This window comes from Acipenser ruthenus, chromosome 7 (genome assembly GCF_902713425.1).
Source record: "Acipenser ruthenus chromosome 7, fAciRut3.2 maternal haplotype, whole genome shotgun sequence".
NCBI lineage: Eukaryota > Metazoa > Chordata > Actinopteri > Acipenseriformes > Acipenseridae > Acipenser > Acipenser ruthenus.
Genome location: NC_081195.1, coordinates 25,845,755 through 25,868,348, shown reverse-complemented (window position 1 = coordinate 25,868,348; position 22,594 = coordinate 25,845,755). Strand labels below are relative to the sequence as shown.

The following is a 22,594-nucleotide window of genomic DNA, read 5'->3' as shown; positions in this document are numbered from 1 at the left end:
TTCTCCTTATTTCAAGGCACTTTTTTATTACAATGCTTCAGGATATACTGGACTGGCAGGTGTGTCTGTTTCCCCAATTCTGTTGCACCTGCACTTTTTTTATTGCATTACCATAATTGACCACATGTGAATTTTTATTTAGTAGTGATCTCTGTTTGCATGGCGTGGTTATTGACGTGTAGCAGTGGAAAATAAAAATAAGTTGGGTTTTATTGAATACAGAAAGTTCTCAGTTTCTATGCCTTATTTTCAGGATATCTGTTAAACTAGCACTTCCTGGGTCATTTCACCTCAGAAGTTTCTTCTGGGTCAAAGCATGTTGTGGCTGAGAAAGCATGTCAGTCAATATAGGGGAAGCAGCCGGCTGGTTAATGATGGAAAAGAAGCCCTCCAGGTGACATGACCAAGTGCGTGCAACACACTCCGAAAGAATGGTGTGCAAACTGCATTTCTGAAACCTAGCAGATATCATACTGTCAAATATAAAAAGCATGTTAAATATAATACGTTTCTTTTCAAAACTCCACGCTCTATAATGGAAGAAAGTGCACAGAAGGTAAAAATGGTGTTTTTGTGCAGTGAGCATGAGATCTGTGATCCTGTCTTAACAAACGCGCGGTGAAATGAGCTGACTTTCCTCTCTGTTGGCAGTGAACATGGACATAGAGCTGAATGCCTCCCTTGCCACTGCGGATGAGCTCTCCAAGGAGCTGGGCAGCATGTGGGAAGAGTGCTCATCAGCGACTGACACCCCAGAATACAAGGTAGGTCTGCTCAGGGCACCACTTCATTTTTATAGCTGTGTGATCCAAGCAGAAGGGCTGTCTGATTTCAGGACTTGTGTAGGAAGTGCTGTCTACCTGCTGGGACCACAGAGAGAGGTATGAACAAGATCTCTATCATTGTTGTCTTCCATGGGTAATGGAGTAAAGTGTAGGTACTCAAACATACATTTTTAAAGCTATAAAACTGGATAAGGATGTTCTTTCTCAAAGTATCAAGATAATCTGTGGATATGTGGAGGCATCCGTCAGTCAATATGTACATATGTAGGCTAATTTTTCTATTTTTACAAGATATCTAAAGACATTTTTTTTATATTTAGTCAATGGTTTTTACCCTGTTTTTCTCCCCAATTTGGAATGCCCAATTATTATTTTTATCCTGGTTCACCACTGCAGCCGCCCAGCGACTTGGGAAACGGAGGCTGAAACACGCGTCCTCTGAAACAGTGTTCCTGCCAATCCGTCATTTTCCACACTGCGGATCCACAGTGAAGCCACCAGACCTATAGTGCTGGAGGACAACACAGATCTGAATGGCTCCACTGCAGACCTGGAGGCGCCCTATCAGCCACGGGAGTCGCTGGTGTGAACCGTGGATTCCCCTGCCGACCTAAGCCCTCCCTACCCGGGTGGCGCTCGGCCAATTGTGCGCCGCCCCCTAGGAACCCCCAGTCAACGTCGGCAGTGACATAGCCTGGATACGAACCTGCGATCTCCAGGATATAAGGCGCATTCTGCACTCCACGTGGAGTGCCTTTACTGGATGCGCCACTCGGGACCCCCAATTTAGTTTAAGTTTTTGTACTGGAGACTTGGTGATCTGCACAAGGAATATGTGCATGCTACTGCGTTCGCTGTTGAAGCAGATTTAGATTTTCAAGATAGTTTGTTTAGATCGGGTAATTTGCACGGAAGGAATATTATTTGAAAAGATTGCCTACAGTATCAATAGTTGCCAGAAAGATCCGCAGCATGTGAGAGGAATGATTACCTTGCTCAGGGCATGGGAGGAGAGAAGTGTACTATACTGGGCGTCTTTGAGTACTGGCCAGTGTGTGTGAGTGCTCAGTCTGCACGTATAAGCACTCTCTGTATTATGAGGACACTTGGTTTACTAACACAATATTTCAATTGTGAATGGTTACACTGACGAAAAAGGAAAAAAGGTGAAATTGGGTAGAATTTAAATGTACTTTTTTCTCAGATTTTCTAAATAAATCTCTTGCAGCTTCAGCTGAACTACAGGATTGTGAAATGCTACCAGTTTTACAGGCGGGCGAGTTGTGCCAGTTATTACGCCTTTGTTTCCTAAGCTGAATCATACATTAATATTGCCAATTTAAGTTTGGCTTATCCTTTCCACCATTTTGTGACATGAATCATTTTGTTTAGCCCTGTTCACTTTCTGTCTGTGACAAGTAGTATGTAAATAGTTAGATGGTTTTAAAGTTTTTTGTTTTGTCATTTTGTTTCAGAGCTCTGGGTACAGGTCCAGTCCAGTGGGGTCCAATGAAAAGCTGAATAAACCGGGTCCTGTTTCCAGCAGCAGAGACCAGCCAACACAGGCATCCTACTTCTCTTACAGGCCAACCAGCCACCCAGAGAACAGCCAGTCCACAAAGTCTTTGGACTCAATGACAGCCGGAAAATACCAGTGTAGCCCCAGGCCCCCCAGCGTCTACTCTGCTGACAGGCAGACGGCACCTCTGGGACAACGAGATCACAGCGGCCCCCCTCGCACAATCAGCTCGGACTCCCTTTCCAGCTATGATCAGCGTAGCCTGCCTCGACAATTGGGCCACTCCACCTCCCCGCACATGATGAGGCAGAAACCTTCCTTTCCAGTGTACGAATCTGGCCAATCAGGACTCGGCTCTCCGTGGTCATTGCCGTTTGACCGAAGCCCCTCCCCTCACCTAGGCTACCCAGCCGATTCCAGCACACTGCCACGGAACTTCACAATCTGCAAGTCTCAGGGTAATAATTTTTATATATGCAGAATTTTAGATCAAAGATGATAGGTATCGATATACCTGTTTCTGTAGACGTGAACATGTGATCAAGAGATGGCTTCAGGATCACGGGCTCAGAATGTGACATGAAAAGCATTTTTGAAAACACAGTAAATCATGGTATAGCTATGGGGGGGAAATGCTGAATTAATGTGCAGATATACCCTGGTAAACTTTTGTAAGTAATGTGTCCATTTTCACTGCACAACTCATCCAACACCGTGTCATTGTTTAATTGTGCAACTATGGTTCTTAAAAACTATTCACAAATGACTACCTTTTAACTCATTTCAGCATATACATAACTTAATGGTTTCCTTAAACTCTATACCCCTAAAACTAAAGCAGCTTGCAAACTGAGATTTTTGGCGCATTAACTGTAGATTGGCAAATTTGACTTGTGCTGACCATGTCACTCTGAGACATGGAGAGGAGACCAAGGGAAATATGTTTGAATTTGCTGATTTGACACAAACAAATGAACTTCCACTGCATCTTTTTAAAGGGCTAATGCCGATCAATTCTTATATGCTGGAGAGCTATGAGAGCGAGTAGCGATCTCCTTTCTCGGAGTGTCTAAAAGGCGGTTGTTTGACGGTGTGGTCTCTCGCAGATGACTCGCTTGGCAGACAGAGGCCCCCCAATCCCTGGAACGAGTCGGATCTTGACGTCAGCTACAAGAGGACACCCCGCCAGCAGCAGGGTGAGTCACACAAAAATAACAGGTCCTAAGAACATAAGCATTACAAACGAGAGGAGGCCATTTGGCCCATCAGTGCTCATCCGGTTCCTAGTGCTCAAAACTTGGATCTTGAAGAATCCCAGGGATTTGGCATCAACAACATGACTAGGTAACGCATTCATTCATTCACTTATATATTTATAAGAGCACCACCAGTATTTAAACGTTCTGTATAACCTCTTAATAGCAGGGACACTGACTGTCTCGAAAGTTTTTCTCTAACACATTGTTTTAAAGAACTCGGAGTGAGTGGGTCAGATAATTGTAGGAAACTGATTCTAGGTCCAGTTCATTGACTAATTACATTAGTGCTTTTAAATTCTAGAGAAACGGACAGAGGGAAGAAACGTTAGGTGGATTAAAGGGTACATATTGTTTTAATATTTTATTTATTTATTCCTTTTTTTACATTTTGACCACTTTTTTTTAAACTTTTAAATTGCATTCCCTGCCTCAAGATGGCTTCCCATGTACCCGCATGGATCTCTCAGAACTACATTTCCCATCATCCTCCTGCTCACTGATGAATCAAAAAAAAAAAAAAATTAAAACAATATACACACCTTATGTAAACAGCTGTAGCAACACATGGGAACATGTAACCCAATAAAACAGAAAGGTCCTTATCTACCCTTTTAAGGTGTATTTAAGTAGCATTTTTGCAAGACATGTATTTGGATACTGGTAGTGGCTATCAAACTAAACGAGTTCACATCAGCCATAAACGGTGTCTGTTTCTTAAATTAAACACATGGAATTGCCTTGCCTACTATGGTGTTTTGGTACTTTTTGTCAGTTTACAAAATGAGAGAGAAAATGCAGTGATCAAATTGCACATGCTGTATTGTCTTTGCTCTGCTGTTGTGTCACTTTTAAAAGGATGTGCCGCTTCTGCAGGATCTGTGATTCATTGCTAATGCAATACAGATATACAAATCATTTTGAAGGGGTGATCGGGTCTCCCTGAGAACAGTCTGGGTTCAGTAAATGACTGTGACGTTTTGAAACGGTTCTGAACTCAAACAAGATTTGACTTGATATAGAATGTCAAGAACTTGGCTTTGACCCATCAGTCCAGAAATTCAACATTTTTTTGAACCAGTGCTGAATCACACATTCATGTAGTGGGAGATTAGGGGGATCTGCAGGTGTGTGTATGTGCTAGTTTTGTAATTGATTTCAACCTCACTCTCCTCTTTTTTTGGTTTTCAGTTCTAGACAAGTACAGGACCCTGCCCTCTAACATCATGCCCTTCAGCAATTGGAGGGAGTCAAACCTGGACATGCCTCCCTCTCAAGCAAAAGTAAGAGCAGGGCTGATATTTAGTTCCATATCTTTTAAGAATCATTTTCACATGGTGCTGTCTTTATTAGGTAAACCTCTTGAGGGGAGTTTCTATGTGTTTGTAAATCCGCCCCCACCATCGCCGCACCTTTCACTGCTATGTCATAAATATCTCCCAAAACCATTTCAGCTGCCAACTTTATATTTGTACATAGAAATAGAATATACTTGGGCACCATGGTTTCCAAGTTAAAGACCTGCTCTAAGACTTTGAGATTTTGGCTTCATACGCAGTACATAGTTTTATTTTCTGTCAATTTCAATCGTGGATGTACAAGAAAAAAATTACTTTAGCCTTTTTTTTTTGTGTAAAGTTTCTTCTGTATAGAGAATGTGCACTTTGAGTTGTTTTTTACTGTACGGTACACAACTGTGTTTTAATTCTTACTTTAGTTCCATTACTGGTATTGTCCAGTAGAAACTGTATTGACCTCTGACCATATGGACAATACAGACCACGTACTTCGAGACCAGGTCTTTATCGTTGATTCTGTCAACAACGTTCCATTACAGGAGATGTTTCAGTACCACGTTGCTTTTATCTCAAAATATATCAATGATGGTCTTTTTCACATTTATTTTACTTCAGGTTTACAAACAATTCAATCTGATTTGACATTTCCTCGTAAACTCTACTACAAGGGACATATTTTCCACTTTTCAATCCAAGTTTATTTATGGTTCATGCCCAGCCAAACTGCTTAACAACTTGGCAACTGTATTGAAAATGACTAATCCTACCCTAGGGTGGTTTTGCAACCAATTCATTGCTAATCCAGCACTGTGCATCAGTAGTGCTGTGTGAAAGCAAGTATAGAGCAGTAGCAAGTACGAAGCAGCAGGCATTGCATATACTTGTTCCTTTGCTCCTAAATACGATAAACATCTTATTCTGTGGAAATATAACAACCTCTGATTTGGATAAACAGCATCACATGACCGTGCTTATACATAGATAAGGCTTCGTAAGAAGTACTGATCAATGTGAGGCCCCGCCCTTTCTCCCTCAAGCATCTTTCTCCTTTGATTCTTTAGACCCCTGTCCGTTGTCCCCTTGGTCCAGACACAGTTACACCCCTGGAGTGCCACATTTTTCTGTATTAGAAGCCTTGAGCGGGCGTCTCCAGCGTCTTGTTCAATCTGAAAACAGCTGGATACTGCTAGCTAGGGTGGTTGACCCTAACCAACCCCAATGGGGTCTATTTCCTCCTGTCAGCTGTCACATTGTGTTCCTCTCATAGCTAGCTGCACTATTCACAGCAGCCACTGATACCTATATAGTGAAGGGACGTGTATGGTGTGGAACATTTCTGGAAATATTTTGTATCTACAATCGCTTCATACCCTTTCAACAGATCCACAGATAACCCTGAGGTGGGTCTGGAGCTATAGCTTTTCTGGTTGTGAAAGGATCTATCATCCCTTCTGTTTTTGCATATAATGTGACCCCATTAAAATAAAACTGCCAAAGGAAAGTGTGATCGTGCTAATAAGAGATTTGAAAATGGATTTTAAAAGCTCGCTTAGCACTCTTAACTTAAGCGTGCATGTAAATTACATCCATGTTCTTGCTACGATAAAGTGTAGGTATTAAGCATTCCCTAGAAATCATTTAACATTGTTTTCTGATATGGTTTAATAACTGAAGTTTTTATGAACCAGCTTCTTTGCATCAGGAAGAAGGAAGGTTTAATCTGGGCAGTTACAAAAGTGGGGAAAAATTAAACTTATTCAAAAGTTTCTGGTCAACGATGACCCCAAGGTTGCAGGTTGAATTTGATGGTCACCAAGGGTCAAGACGAGGTGAACAACCTCGGAGTTGACGAGAGCCAACGTGGTGTTTTGTTTGTATTGAGTTGGAGGACATTTTTAAACATCCAAGCTTTTAAATCAGTGATTCAGTTTAACAGCACATCTGTAAAGGAAGTGCTATAAGGATTTACAGACATGTGACTCATCAGCAAAGAGGTGAAAACCAGCTCCATACCGGCAGATCATTCAGCCTTAAGGGGTAGAGATTTGTGGGATTCCAAAGTATCCATTCTTGAAGTAAAATCCCCTGAAGCAACATGACACTGCACAACAAGAACTGGCCTGCTTATTTTTCAAATGCTTATTAAAACTTCTCCATATTAAAACTTGGGCTTACCCCAGGCGACCCAGAGGAATACTCTGAGTGGGTTGAGGGTGGCAGAAGAGGAACAAGGGTGGCACTGTATATCGGAGACAACATGGAGGTAAAGCTAATGCAATCCAAAACCTGTTTTAAATCCATCTGGGATGGATTTCCAAAGCGTGACTGGGCAGAAGCTCTCACTCCTGTCCCAGGCTGTTGGGCATGGTGTTTACAGTTCCACAGGCAGCTGTATACCCTTGCACTACAGAATTAGATTTTGTTTAAAATAGAATTATACAGCTACTTATTTTGTTGATCTTCAAACCCTCTGTGATCATCACATTCTTCAGAGATATGTATATATTTTATTAGTAATGTATTAAAATAAAATTAATTATGTGCATCAGAGATTGAGGTAACAAATGGATGTCTCCTGCTGAAAGATGTCTGCAGTTTTCTGTCCAACAGATTAAATTATAGTATAGGCATTTAAAAATTTGACAAGCCTTGTCTTGACAGTTCGTCTCCGTACCTAAGGGAGCTTCACGCAAATCAATTGGAATTCATCAATGTTGCTGATTTGCAGACTCCTGATGGGAAAGAATGTTTTAATATCTTCTGACAAAAGATAGCAAAATTCAACAGCAACAAGATAAAGACCGTTTAGCGCCGTCTCTGTGGGATAGGAGCCAGGCCTACAGCGCTCTACCAGGGGAAGTGAACAGTCAGACTGGAGTTCTTCTGTTGTCTGGTCACCTGAATCAGAAAATAGATTTGAATTAATATTTTGTAGTTAAGAAACTGCAATGGTACAGTAGTTTTACCAAGACATCCTCACAGAGTTTGCCTTCCCTCCTATCCTGGTGATTTTTCCGCCTGCAGAAAATCATAGCTATTCCTGGCTTCTCTAGACTGGCCCAGACAAGTGTGGCACCCGCTGGTTTTGAACTGCTGGTAGAGGGTGCATGTTTTCCTTCCAGCTGGCAATACTTGTTGAGACAGGAGTTTTGGCTCAAAGGTTTTCCTTGGTAAACAACAACTTCTTCTTTTTAAAAATCTCCTTGAATGGCAGGAATTGTTTTTTGTTAGCATTTTGGCTATGGATGTTATCAATTTAATGCTACAATAGCACATGCATGTTTTATCCACACAGACTTTTAGAACCAAATGAAACGTGGTGCGAATGTTGAACAGGTTTTGAAGCGATTACAGTCTTTTAGGCTGTGGAATAAATTATTTGTGTTTCTTTTTAAACAGTCTTTGGTAGGTCTTGTATTTGCACTGCATAGACTTACCTGGGAAAACTGGTACCTCCTAGATGTGAAGGTCTCTTTACTGGTTGTGTTTCCAGTGGTTATGTTTCCAGATGTGGGATCTTTTTGACAGGTGAGGCCCACAACTGCAGATCAGAAGACCCCGGGCATAAAAGCAACATCTTATATATTTATATATACCTAGGCTTCCTAAACTGCATTTCAGAATTAATAGTTCCAGTAACAAGGTCTGCTAAACGGAAGAGTCTGTTTCCGAGTATTAAACTCGGACAAAACTTGCTGTTTTTCCTTTTAAAAAACTAAAAGAAAAATCTGAAAAGAAATTTAATGTCTTCAAGACTTCTCGTCAAAACATTAGGCATTGAATTGACTGTTGTTTTTTTTTTTGTTGTTGTTGTTTTAAGAAAAAAATATTCTCTCTTTAGGAGATTTTGAAAAGTCAGTGCCAGTGTTCGTTGTCTTTTTCAGTACCAGTATCCACAAATAACAATCTCGCTGGCACTCTAGACATTTTCTTCTCTCAACCTTCAAAGACCAGCAGTTGTACTGGCTTGTTGCACAGGGCAGACTTGTCACTATGGAAACAGCCTTGGGCCCCTTCTCATTAGCATGCTTGAACTCCACTGCTTGACTTTGTATATGTGAGAGAATGTTTTTGTTTTTAAGTTGCTTGTTTTAAGTTTGATAGTGATCCAGCTGTTTGTTAATTAATACATATTAATATGGATTTTCTGCAATCTCATTTAATAAATTTCTCTTTTCAGCGCCGTCTGTCCCATTGACAGTGGTCATTCACCCCATCAGTTCTCATTTAGTTCCCAGTGCAACTTTCACTGCACATGTGTTAAAGCCTGCTTGAATAACGAACACCTCTAGTATAGATACACACTGTTCGGTAAATTAATGATTTGGTATAAAAAAACGATTGCTATATAAAGCGGGACAGTAAATTATTTGCTATGAAGTACAATCAAGTAAACACTTTGGTAATTAAATACCCCATTCCCAGGACAAACCTCCCTCCTTGCCCTAACTGATTGAATGTGTATGTTACAAGCCCAGCATATAAGCAAATTTGTCTCCAGAAACACGTTTCCAGAAGCAATGTTTCCTTGTATATTCTAGATGTATTTTGTGTTTCCAGAAAAAAAAGGAAACATCAGACCTGGGTTCTAGTTTGAGAAACAGGTTTCCAGAAACATATTGCTTTGGCCTATCGAGAGCATGCGACTTATTATGGATCATGTGACTATTCAAACTGCGAAATCATTTTATTGAGTTGTACAATGACAGGTCATGTCTGTTCAAAGTGAAAGGCTGTAGTGCAATGATCAGAGCAGTACCCCCTCAGTGTATTGGGCTTTCCTCCCTTTTTGGATTGTGCAGCAGGAATGATCAAGTGTTTTATTCAAAATGTTAACTTAATGTTAAAATAAGAGTGTTTTTTGGGAACAAGTTTCCTTGTGTGTGCTGAGATTTAGATAAACGGAGGATCACAATGTTGGGCTCTTCCTTCAGATTTGGCCAGAGTTCTCTCATCAAACAAAGGAAGGAACACCGAGTACCAGGAGATCTTGTGTGAACAGGAAAAGTCATGCCTGTTTCTTTTAATCTGAGCTGGATGTTCTTCTCTGTGTGAAAGAGGTTTTAATGGTTTTTGATGTTTGTTTATGGAGCTCATGTTTCTGTGTCTGCCGCAGTTTTCTCTGGGTCTATTTGTTTCACCAACTGTGTACGTTGCCCTTAATTTCATATTTAAAAATGCATCTTGTAGGTTTTACTGCTGAATTTCATTACGTTAACACCCTTCTGAAAGGTGTGCCAGTTAGATTTTGGGTAGTGGTAGTTTCTCCACATTGCTAAGCAGATTCAGAGCTTGATCTAAGTTCTCTGGTTTCTGCTGTTTTAATTTAGTGTTGAATACTTTCTTTTCCATACATTGTACTTTGTATACATAAAGATCCCATCCTCTTCTGGGGCTCGCTTGTTGATTATTCGCTTATCCTCATTCCTGGACAGACTACGTGTGTGTGTGTTACCCATTGTCCTACAACTTTTAAATGGATATTCATCTGCAGGAATTATTCAGAGAATTGGTATCTTGGCCATGGTTTCAGTACTAACCCTCAATTGACTGAGCAACTAAAGACTGTATATTGGGAACTGCTTCTCCAATTTGATGAAACTTCATAGATAAAAAGTCATAACAAAGTTATTACAAATATTGCCAATGTAGCTTGTGATTTATATTTGCTTTCCCCCACAATATGATTTGTTTATTTCACTTAAAACCATACAGATGTGTTATAAACTAGGGCTGTGCAAGTACTCACTGTGTCAAATGCATAACAGGAAGGCAAGACAAATAATCACAGATAAGTGAGTGGTTTTAGTTGGTTTCATTGGTACTTAACATGGTACAGCAGTAAAAATGTCAAAAAGGACAGTGTTCTTCAAAGTGATTTATAAATCACCTAATGCAGAAATTGACACAGATTGGTACTGCATTGTACAGACAAGGGAAATACAACTTTTCTTTTACATTTCAATCTAATTTAATACCTGTTGACAAAAACATGTTAAAGGAAATGACTTCTGAGAACTTGCACAACCCTAATATACACCCTTGGGGAATTTGCTAGGTTCCCTAGCTCTTGACTTTGTGTTCAAAATGGTTGCCAAGAAGCGTAGGCCTAAGTGAATGCACAAAACATTGGAAGCTGATGTAATGTTTCCGTCCTGTAAAAAATGTAAACTCTCATTGATGCCCCCTGCAGGATATGCCAGTCCGGATGATTGCTCCCTATACCTCCCTGTTGCCCCGTCCCACTCCGCAGTCTCCACGGAGCAGCCCTCGGTACAGCCAGCCGCCCATCATCTCCCGAATCGCCATCCCGCCAGGCTCTCCACAGGGGCAGCAGCACCGCCCCATACCTCTCTCCGTCATAATGAGGCTCCAACACCCCTACTGGGCCAGAGAGAATGCCATCGCCACCTGGGGGCAGACGGGTGATACTGCAACCTTCCGGAACACACAGCAACCCCAGCCCCAGTTTGAGAGACCAGGTCTGTACAGAGGAGAGGGTAAAGAAACTGAAAGCTCATCACATTCAATGATTCAATAGATGTACCTAACAGAAAAATGGTTAGCGTTTAAGTAACAAAATCAATAACAAATCTTTGTAAATGACCTTTTCCAGTAATTCTAAATGATTCTTATTGCATTACTCAAATATTTTAATGTTATTATTATTATTATTATTATTATTATTATTATTATTACTATTATTATTATTATTATTTATTTCTTAGCAGATGCCCTTATCCAGGGCGACTTACAATTGTTACAAGATATCACTTTATACATTATTTCACATTATTTTTTTTACATACAATTACCCATTTATACAGTTGTTTTTTTTTTACTGGAGCAATCTAGGTAAAGTACCTTGCTCAAGGGTACAACAGCAGTGTCCCCCCACTGGGGATTGAACCCACGACCCTCCGGTCAAGAGTCCAGAGCCCTAACCACTACTCCACACTGCTGCCCATATGTTCTGTATTAAGGTGCTTTGACTGCGTTCAGGAGCTGCTTTTCAGTGTCTGTTGCCTGCCACAGACATATGTAACATAGGATATGTCATCCAGCGCTATCTTGTGATCTCCCGCTTTGGCAATACCCAGACTGTACACTAGGTGATGCTGGCAGTTCATCTCTTTACCACAGTCGATATGAACGGTAACTTTGCAGTTTACACATGCTTTTCCCATTGTTACACTGTGCAGGTTCCATTAACAAATATGACATTTGCAATCTCGTCACAATAATTGCTGAATTTGTTTTTTCCTCAGCAGCAGGGATGAAGGTCGTGACCCCAGAAGGCCCCCCAGCTCCAGTTTTGGATAGTGGGGCGGTAGAGCCTGAGCTGGAAGGGCTGGGGGTGGGGGTGGGGGAGATGATGGAGGTGACCCCCCGGCCCCTCAGCCCCACACGCCTGCAGCCCGTGCTGCCCCCTGACGCTGACCCTCTGCCTCAGATGGAGGAGCTCTTGAGGATGAGAGCAGAGATCCCCCGAGCACTGAAGAAACGCAGCTCCATCGACAACCCTCCAGCCCAGCGCAAGCAATACCAACAGATCATCAGCAAGCTGTTGCAGTGGCACAAAGGCATTGAGGATCTGGGAAGCGATGCAGGCCTCTCAGAGCTGGCAGAGAACTTGAGCGTGGCTGCTGTCAATCCTGAGCCAGTCACCCAAACACACGCAGCCAAGGTAAGGTGAAATTATTATTATTATTATTATTATTATTATTATTATTATTATTATTATTATTATTATTATGATTTTGTTATTTAGCAAATGCTTTTATCCAAAGCGACTTACAGAGACTAGGGGGTGAACTATGCATCACAACTGCTGCTGCAGAGTCACTTGCAATAGGACCTTGTTTGTTTTACGTCTCATCCAAAGGACAGAGCACAAGGAGGTTCAGTGACTTGCTCAGGTTTTTTTTTTTTTTTTTTTTTTTTACATTTCTCAAGAATGTAAGATGGCTACCTCTCAGAACTACATTTCTCATCGTCCTCCTGATCACTGGTAAATCCATCTCAGTTACATATGTGAGCAGGAGGCTGATGGGGAAATAGTTCAAAGAAATGTTTGTTAATTTAGAAAACACTTTTGGGTTGACACAACTCTGTATAGAGCTTACTAGAATAGAGTATTGTGAAATGTTTTCAAATTCCAAAGCAAGAAGTAATTGTGAGGCGTCTCCCTCACACGCCATCTCTCAGGGTCTACGCTCCATCTTGAAGACGCCCAAGTCAGAGAGCTCCGGCCGTAGAGCCCGACTCAGCCCTCTCGTCTTGCTGCTGGACGCCTCTCTAGTGGGGGAGCTGGATGTGGTCCAGAGTGCCGTCCAAGAGGTGAGAGAGCAAGGGTTGACAATGTAGGCTCTGCTACTATTTTTTCCAATGTATTTATAAATCTAGTCCTGCTTGGAATGATCTTGTATACCTTTCCTGAAGTTGAAGTGCCATGGGGGTCTCATACAATCAGGGGGCTGCAGGTTTGCGACCTGGATGTGTGAAGTTGCTGGTCTACGCTGGCGATTGCAAAGGAAACTCTGCATTGGCTGGTTATTAGGAAGGCAAAATGAGCAGTGACTGTTCCTCCTCATTGCACTGCAGCAGACCCTACTGGCCAGGCCTTTGTTACAGCAATTCAAATCAAAACATATTAGGAATACAGTAAGATTTTTAAAAGGTTTGGTTTCTACCATGCTGTCCTGTGTGTTTGATTTCAGATGAGTGACCCTAGCCAGCCCAATGATGAGGGCATCACTGCTCTCCACAATGCTATATGTGGGGGGCACTACCCTGTGGTGGAGTTCCTGGTACAAATTGCTGCCAACGTCAATGCTCCAGACAGTCACGGCTGGTATGTACATCCCTTCTCCCCAAATCTTTCCCTTTGCACCATGCTTCACAACCTCTTCCCTCCACCCCTCATTGCCAAAAGCATGCTGTGTCATAATTATGTATTCTAAGAAAATGAATATTATGACTTTCATAATGGATAGTCCAGATAGCTGTCTTTAAGTAAATATATGCGTCACACTTATTTTACATTTCCTGTAAAGAGAACCACTTGTCTAATTGTGATGAAACCTAGCCCAAGCTGTTGAGTGTTTCAGAATCTAGGGGTATTCTTGCGTCTCCCTAAAAGGTCAATTTGATTAATATTTGTATGGTACTGGGTAAAGAGAAAGATTAGAACCTCTATATACAGACAAGCAAATGTAATAAGTTTGGAGTACAATTTCATTGTGTTTTTTTCCAAATCTATTGATTTTATATCTGATTGCACTTACTGCATTGGTAGCCCAATAGCCCACATGGCTTGATAAAGGGACTTGAATTAAAATCGTCGTCAATGACTTACCACTGTCGATACTCTTTGAAGGCTCCGACAGTGGAAAGCAATGTTGGATCTGTAGATGACACACCCAAAGCAGACTGTCAGCTACCCAGGTTGCTGCTTGGTTCAGCGGTTCAGAGTGTGTTTTACTGTCATGTCTTTGATTTGTGATGCTAAGATTTCTCTCTCTTCCCCCCCCCCAGGACCCCTCTACAGTGTGCAGCTTCTTGTAATGACTGTCTGCTCTGTGAGTTTCTGGTGAGGAACGGGGCTGCCATCTTTGCTGTGACAGAGAGCGATGGGGCCACTGCAGCACAGAAATGCGACCCATACGCACCAAACTTTGAGGAGTGTGAGCAGTTCCTGCGAGGTACTGATTCTGAGCATCCATCTGAGTTACCCCTGATAAATCCGTGAGATGAGGAGCGTGTGTAACTGGTCAATTCTTGTCACCGCACTATCAATAGGTCGTTGTGGGCTTGGAGAGTCCGACTGATCCCAGGTTTGAAAGAAATGAGCTATGAAGATTGAGAGAACTTGATTTTTTAGTCGGCCTAGAACAAAGGATTATGTTGTTGATGCTGAATCGCTGGGATCCTTTAAGACACGACTTGAGAGAGTTTTAGATCAATCCGATACTAGGAACTGAGCCGACTGGTCTCCCTCTCGTTCTGAAGTGTTCTTTTTTTTAAATGCGATTCTGTTGTGATTTTCAGGTGCGGAGGAGTCCATGGGTGTCCAGAACAGCGGGGTGCTCTACGCTTTGTGGGATTACACTCCCTGCAATTCGGACGAGCTGCCTTTCCGAGAAGGAGACATGGTGACAATCCTGCAGCGGGATGATGAGGGGGGCTGGTGGTGGGCCTCGCTCTGCGGCCGGGAAGGCTTCGTCCCCAGGAATTACTTTGGGGTAGGTGCTGCATGATGTTAGACAGCAGCCCTAGGCAGTGGGATCGGCATGTTCCTGCCTCTGCACCCCCATGCCATCTGCCACGCCGCTGTCACATGGCAGCAATTGTGAATCTTCCAAAAAAACTTTGAATCAGCAGAACTTCATTTATACCTGCCACCAGGTGGCAGAAGAAAACAGAAAAATAAACATTAAAAAGACAGCATTTGTATTCAAATGTGTGTTATTTACATGTGGCCAGCACATTTCTACCTGGACAGGGCACTTCATTAAAACTTAATGTCACATATCTATGTCAATCAAATACTCTAATTGCCCCATATAATTATGAAAAATAATTATTCTTGAATCACATATGCTTTCTAATAAACTGGTATAATATATCCATAAACAAAATTGTGTAGCCCATACAGCATTAGCATAGGGCATACAATTGTATTCAAAGACGTGACGGACACATTCTGCCCACTCGACCCTCTTGGGCATACCATCCTCCGCAGGTGTGAATCGCTCTTCCTTTAAGTGATCAACGAGAAACCTCACCCAATGCATTTCTATGTATTACAGGAGCTACCGTGCCTCCCTGTAATTATCCAACCTAGACACACATAGTGTGGTTTCATCATTGTTTTTTTGTTTTTTTTTCCCAAAAATTTAGTCGTCGCCAATTTTTTTACCCCAGTTTTCTCTCCAATTTAGCATGCCCAATTATTATCTGTATCCTCGGCTCACCACTCGCAACCCCCGCGCCGACTCAGGAAACGGCGGCTGGAACACGCGTCCTCCGAAACGTGCTCCTGCCAAGCCGTCATTTTTCACACTGCAGATCCAGAGCGAAGCCACCAGACCTATAGTGCCGGAGGACAACACAGATATGAATGGCTCCACTGCAGAACCACAGGCGCCCTATCGGCCACAGGGGTCGCTGATGCGCGGTGAGCCGTGGATTCCCCTGCCGACCTAAGCCCTCCCGACCCGGGCAGCGCTCAGCCAATTGTGCGCCGCCCCCAAGGAACTCCTGGTCATGGTCGGCTGTGACATGCAGGACACATTCGAACCTGCGATCTCCAGGCTATAGAGCACATCATGCACTCCGCGCGGAGCGCCTTTACTGGATGCACCACTCGGGAGCCCCTATTACCTCATTGTTCTAGCTACTGCATGCTTTTATGTTGCCTAAACCTGCATAACCCCTGTTGTTGTTGTTGTTGTTGTTAAATGTGGGCTAATGACAATGCAAAACGGTAAGATTATATATATATATATATATATATATATATATATATATATATATATATATATATATATATACAGTACTGTGCAAAAGTTTTAGGCAGGTGTGAAAAAATGCTGTAAAGTAAGAATGCTTTCAAAAATAGACATGTTAATAGTTTATATTTATCAATTAACAAAATGCAAAGTGAGTGAACAGAAGAAAAATCTACATCAAATCAATATTTGGTGTGACCATCCTTTGCCTTCAAAACAGCATCAATTCTTCTAGGTACACTTGCACACAGTTTTTGAAGGAACTTGGCAGGTAGGTTGGCCCAAACATCTTGGAGAACTAACCACAGTTCTTCTGTGGATTTAGGCAGCCTCAGTTGCTTCTCTCTCTTCATGTAATCCCAGACAGACTTGATGATGTTGAGATCAGGGCTCTGTGGGGGCCATACCATCACTTCCAGGACTCCTTGTTCTTCTTTACGCTGAAGATAGTTCTTAATGACTTTCGCTGTATGTTTGGGGTCGTTGTCATGCTGCAGAATAAATTTGGGGCCAATCAGATGCCTCCCTGATGGTATTGCATGATGGATAAGTATCTGCCTGTACTTCTCAGCATTGAGGAGACCATTAATTCTGACCAAATCCCCAACTCCATTTGCAGAAATGCAGCCCCAAACTTGCAAGGAACCTCCACCATGCTTCTGTTGCCTGCAGACACTCATTCGTGTACAGCTCTCCAGCCCTTCGGCGAACAAACTGCCTTCTGCTACAGCCAAATATTTCAAATTTTGACTCATCAGTCCAGAGCACCTGCTGCCATTTTTCTGCACCCCAGTTCCAGTGTTTTCGTGCATAGTTGAGTCGCTTGGCCTTGTTTCCACGTCGGAGGTATGGCTTTTTGGCCGCAAGTCTTCCATGAAGGCCACTTCTGACCAGACTTCTCCGGACAGTAGATGGGTGTACCAGGGTCCCACTGTTTTCTGCCAATTCTGAGTTGATGGCACTGCTGGACATCTTCCGATTGCAAAGGGAAGTAAGCATGATGTGTCTTTCATCTGCTGCAGTAAGTTTCCTTGGCCGACCACTGCGTCTACGGTCCTCAACGTTGCCCGTTTGTGCTTCTTCAAAAGAGCTTGGACAGCACATCTGGAAACCCCGGTCTGCCTTGAAATTTCTGCCTGGGAGAGACCTTGCTGATGCAGTATAACTACCTTGTGTCTTGTTGCTGTGCTCAGTCTTGCCATGGTGTATGACTTTTGACAGTAAACTGTCTACAGCAACCTCACCTTGTTAGCAGAGTTTGGCTGTTCCTCACCCAGTTTTATTCCTCCTACACAGCTGCTTCTGTTTCAGTTAATGATTGTGTTTCAACCTACATATTGAATTGATGATCATTAGCACCTGTTTGGTATAATTGTTTAATCATACACCTGACTATATGCCTACAAAATCCCTGACTTTGTGCAAGTGTGCCTAGAAGAATTGATGCTGTTTTGAATGCAAAGGGTGGTCACACCAAATATGGATTTGATTTAGATTTTTCTTCTGTTCACTCACTTTGCATTTAGTTAATTGATAAATATAATCTATTAACATGTCTATTTTTGAAAGCATTCTTACTTTACAGCATTTTTTCACACCTGCCTAAAACTTTTGCACAGTACTGTGTGTGTGTATGTATGTGTGTGTATATATATATATATATATATATATATATATATATAAAAATAATTATATAATTTGCCATGTGTGTTACAATTAATTCTGTGCCCCCCAGCCCACCACATTTGAGTGACTGAACTGTTTTTCTATATCCTCTGCAGCTGTTCCCCCGGATCCGACCCAAATCCATGTCCTCCTGAAGCTAGGCAGGAGTGATACGAGCCTCCTTGGTTCTGAACCCAGACGAGGATCCGCTGAACCCCTTGGAGCGTGACTGGAACCAGCTGGACCAGATTTACTGCACACTAACTCAACATTGTGCTGGTGCTGTGTGCAACTGGGTCTGTACTGGCACTGCTACTGTATAGGTTATTATTCTGGATCTCGCACACTGACACACACACACAGGGCATTTTTTGTATTAAGTTTGTTAAGGCAGATAAAGTATTGATGCTAAAAGTTCTTTATTAATTAAACTAGTTCATCCTGTTTCTTAGTATAGCCTTCTGTCAGTGTTAAAGAGTTATCTTACCCAGTTTGAGTGAGAAGATGTCTTTATACTGTACAACACAACTGGGCATGCTATTCTATTAGAAATAATCAAGGTAAACTCACAAGCATGTGTAGTATTGACATTTTTTGTTCTTTATGTATGTTACAATGCATTTGCTTTCTATAGACAAACGTATTATGAGATGTATTGGTAATTGATTGGAGGGACTTTTACAGTTTACAACGCGGAGGCATTTTCTATGTTTCAAATAATTCAGATCTACTTTTACTGCTGACATACTTCCGTGCTCTGTCCCACTCATTGGACTTCACGATTCCTTCAGTATACTACCACCTAGTGGCTTTATAGTAGAAAAACATGGAAATGTATCACTATTGTATATGTAGTGATAGATGACAAGGAGTACTTACAAATGCTATCTATAAATATGATTTGCATTTTATAGAATTGGAGGCATCAGATATTCACCAGATCAAAACCAGAACAGTGCTGACCAATGACTGTACAGTATTATTTAGGGAACGCTGCAAGGCAAAGCCAGACAGGAGGAAGACTCAAGGTATCGAGATCACAGAGGTAGACACACTCGTGTCCTGCAACGCATGGTTGGTTTATGCTGTTTGACAGCTGAGTGCTGGGGGCAATAACGTTATGGTATTTATGTTGGAGCGATGCTACTAAAAGTGGAGTAAGTTATGAAGGCGCGCTTGTGTAGTCACGCGCCGCTCTGAAATGATGTTTACACAACCTTATTTTTTCAAAATGGAACAAAGATGCTTGCGGTGTATTTAGCACATTTTTCTCCAGATTGCAAGATGTTAACTAAATAAACCAAAATGTACGCAACTTATATGTGTTGATTTTAATTTCTACTAACCCATGTGGTGTCCTTACATAATTGCAAAACAACCTACTATAAAGTCGTTGTTATTGCCGACTATACTGTAGGCTAGGGGTGAGAGTGTATAGCGGGATATCCTGGTTTAAAACTATGAATGAATCAAACCGTCCAAAAATGTGGTTTAGTTAGTTAAAGAAGACAGCGCGCCTTATTGCAGAGTCTGCAGACGGGCAGTTGCAGCTCGAGGAGGAAATACCTCCAGTCTCTTCAGCCACCTCAGAGAGCATCGTCCCATGACGTATGCAGACATTTCCAAAGTAAATTCAGTGAGGATAACTTAAAAATAATAAGTTGGTGAATGACAGCCGTGTTTTTAAGCCTTATTAAAATATGCGCTTATGGTATGGCAGCTCGTCCGCACAAGAGCAGATTAAATTTAAAAATAGCCGTGAACATTAACAGTAGCCTACTTAGTTACAGTGTGACAAATATATAAACGTCACTTGCTTATCACGTTAAATTGAGTGCAAATAAAAATTCAGTAGTCTGTTTTCTTCAGTATTCACACGCATTCAGAGAAGTGGAAAACAATGCGTACATTTAAGAATGTCCTAGTTAAATAAATAAATAAATAAATAAATAAATAAATAAATAAATAAATAAATAAATAAATAACAAAATTATTGCAACGTTTCGCTTTCAAATCAACACAAAAGCTGATTTGTAAGTAGAGCAAAAGCAAGTGGTATCGGCATGTAATATGACCTCAGAATAATAGCTGGAGCATTGCATTGTAAAGGTTTTTTTTTTTGTTTTGTTTTAGTGTTTATATTTTCAAACACATCATGCAATTTATGCAAGTTAGTTAACGTTGCAGTAAGTTCAGTTTTATGAAAGACCAAAATACTTCTATTTTTTTGAGTGTTGCTAATTTGGAATTCTGTTTTGGATATTATTAATTGAAAATTAATTGTCACGCTGTAATTAATTGTTACGCTTGTATTGTATTGTAACACTTGAAATGTATTTGCTTGCGATTGTAAGTCGCCCTGGATAAGGGCGTCTGCTAAGAAATAAATAATAATAATAATACAATAAAGTACATGTTATTAACCACAGATTTGTGTTCATTTGCAGTTTTTGTTTATTTTAAACTTTTGAAAAAATATCTTAATACCGTGATGTTATGATAACCGCGGTATTATTTGCTACGGTTATCATAACATGGAAATGTCATCCCATCCCATCCCTCCTGTAGGCTTCCTAACTAATGAAACACCTTAGCATAGAGAGAGGGCTCTGTTTTGTAACACAACAAAGCCATTATCTTGTAAGCAACAATGAAATACAAACTAATGTGAGTTTCAGTAAAGACATAGCTGGATGAAGCCTATGGGACTTCTTCAACAGCATTCAAGTAATTGCAGCTAACACAATAATTCCATAAATCCATAAGCCATTTTGCATTTCCATTAGATACACCGGTTTCAAATGTCCAGCTTTGAAAGAAATATAGCACACATGTATTTTCTCTCCTTTTCTTTGTGTTATTTTCTCTGCCTTATTCTCTGACATGACCTAGGAGTTTGCACTTCTAGGTCATGTCAGTGTTTTGAAAGCGTGTCGGTTAATAGGGAAAGGAGCTGATTGGTTGATTTGGTTTCATGACCCAGGAAGTACAAGACGGTTTAAAGCATGGTCTGTAAACAGATGTGTCTTCAACCTAGTGTGGTATGATGCAGGAGCACGCAGCTGGGGAGTTCAACATTGGTGATCTGAAAACTTCATCCAATTGCAGGATCCCAGGGATTCAGCATCAACAACCTAACTAGGCAGCCCATTCCATCCCCTCACCACTCTCTGTGTGAAGAAGTGTCTCCTTCAACAACATGACTAAGCAGCCCATTCCATCCCCTCCCCACTCTGTGTGAAGAAGTGTCTCCTGTCCTAAGTCTGTCTCCACTTCATTTCCACATTGTGTCTTCTGGTCCTGGTTTCTGTGTTGTGCTCAAGTATAAGTAGCAGCTTCAATTTCTTGTTTTTATATCTAAAGAGTCTGTAACACTCTCAAACAGTCAAGAGTGTCATAAACTGCAACTTGATTTAATTGATCAAAATGATCTTCGAATGCACCAACACATTACTTAAACCAGACTACATCAATAATCCCACTAGGATTAGTTATTCTTTTTATTTCTTTCATGAAAGCACACATATCTAGTATGGTTTTTCATGTAACTGAAAAAACTAAAAATAAATAAACTGGAAAAGTTTATTTTGCAGGCCTTATCACAAGTTCCTCAGGATTGTGTTTATTTATTTTTTTGACAGCTTCCTGGACTTGGCTACACTGCGTGCTTTTCTTTTTGTGCACTTTCAGGGTTGTTCAGTTTTTTGGTACCTAAAGTCTGACCTCGTTGTTGTAGAAATATCCTTGGTGACAACCTGGTGTGGTACAGATTTATTTGGTGCCTGTCTGTTTCCATAATCACTTTCCAGACACCATTTTATTTCATTATAAGTGCTTTCCAGCACCTCCTACATCCTTCTCTACCTCTGGCTTGTGGTGTGCATGCATCCTGCGTGAGTCTTTACTTCGTGTGCATGTGTCCTGCGTGAGTCTTTGCTTTGTGTGCATGCATCCTGAGTGAGTCTTTTGCTTTGTGTGCATGCATCCTGAGTGAGTCTTTTGCTTTGTCTGCATGCATCCTGCGTGAGTCTTTGCTTTGTGTGCATGCATCCTGCGTGAGTCTTTACTTTCTGATGCCCTCTGACTATAGCATTGTGTGTGGATGGCCACTCATACAGTCATGTTGTCTGTAATTCATTTGGGGTAGAATGACTACTAATTTCAGTCTAATAGTAAAATAAGAGTAAAATAAATCATACAATAGGTCAACTAGTCCCCACTTTTAACAAATATTAATAAATAATTTATTTGATAATGTTACTGTTTTTATAACACTTATAAAACTGCTTGGAATTTTTTGTATTTATTGGTGTTCTAAAATGTCATTTATAGTTAAGAGTGCAACCCCAACTGCATTCTGTCCATCTGAAACTGCGTGCTTCAGTTACTTCACAATCACTACAGCTTTCTGAGGTCGACTTATTTTCCCATTGGACAAGTTGACTATTCGGTTCTATACCAGCGTCCATTACCACCAATATTATCGCTTGAGAATACTAAAACATGTTGCTATAAATTTAGCATTATTATTTCCTGAAGTAGTAATACAACACAAATG

General features: G+C 41.2%; 1 protein-coding gene across 3 annotated transcripts in view; it reads left to right on the top strand.

Annotated features, from left to right (window-relative positions):
• LOC117415839 (relA-associated inhibitor-like) overlaps positions 1–20,458 on the top strand; it is a 34,465-nt gene extending 14,007 nt beyond the window's left edge. For 2 of the 3 annotated variants that reach the window (XM_059026705.1, XM_034026686.3), the window contains 11 exons: positions 652–764; positions 2,261–2,762; positions 3,411–3,500; positions 4,752–4,843; positions 11,052–11,340; positions 12,127–12,545; positions 13,067–13,198; positions 13,579–13,712; positions 14,396–14,562; positions 14,909–15,102; positions 18,153–20,458. In XM_059026705.1, coding sequence (XP_058882688.1) covers positions 652–764; positions 2,261–2,762; positions 3,411–3,500; positions 4,752–4,843; positions 11,052–11,340; positions 12,127–12,545; positions 13,067–13,198; positions 13,579–13,712; positions 14,396–14,562; positions 14,909–15,102; positions 18,153–18,191 — 2,171 coding nt within the window. In that variant the 3' untranslated portion in view covers positions 18,192–20,458. The remainder of the gene's footprint in view (positions 1–651; positions 765–2,260; positions 2,763–3,410; positions 3,501–4,751; positions 4,844–11,051; positions 11,341–12,126; positions 12,546–13,066; positions 13,199–13,578; positions 13,713–14,395; positions 14,563–14,908; positions 15,103–18,152) is intronic. The other variant, XM_034026687.3, reaches the window with a different exon arrangement.
• Positions 20,459–22,594: the final 2,136 nt, after the last annotated feature.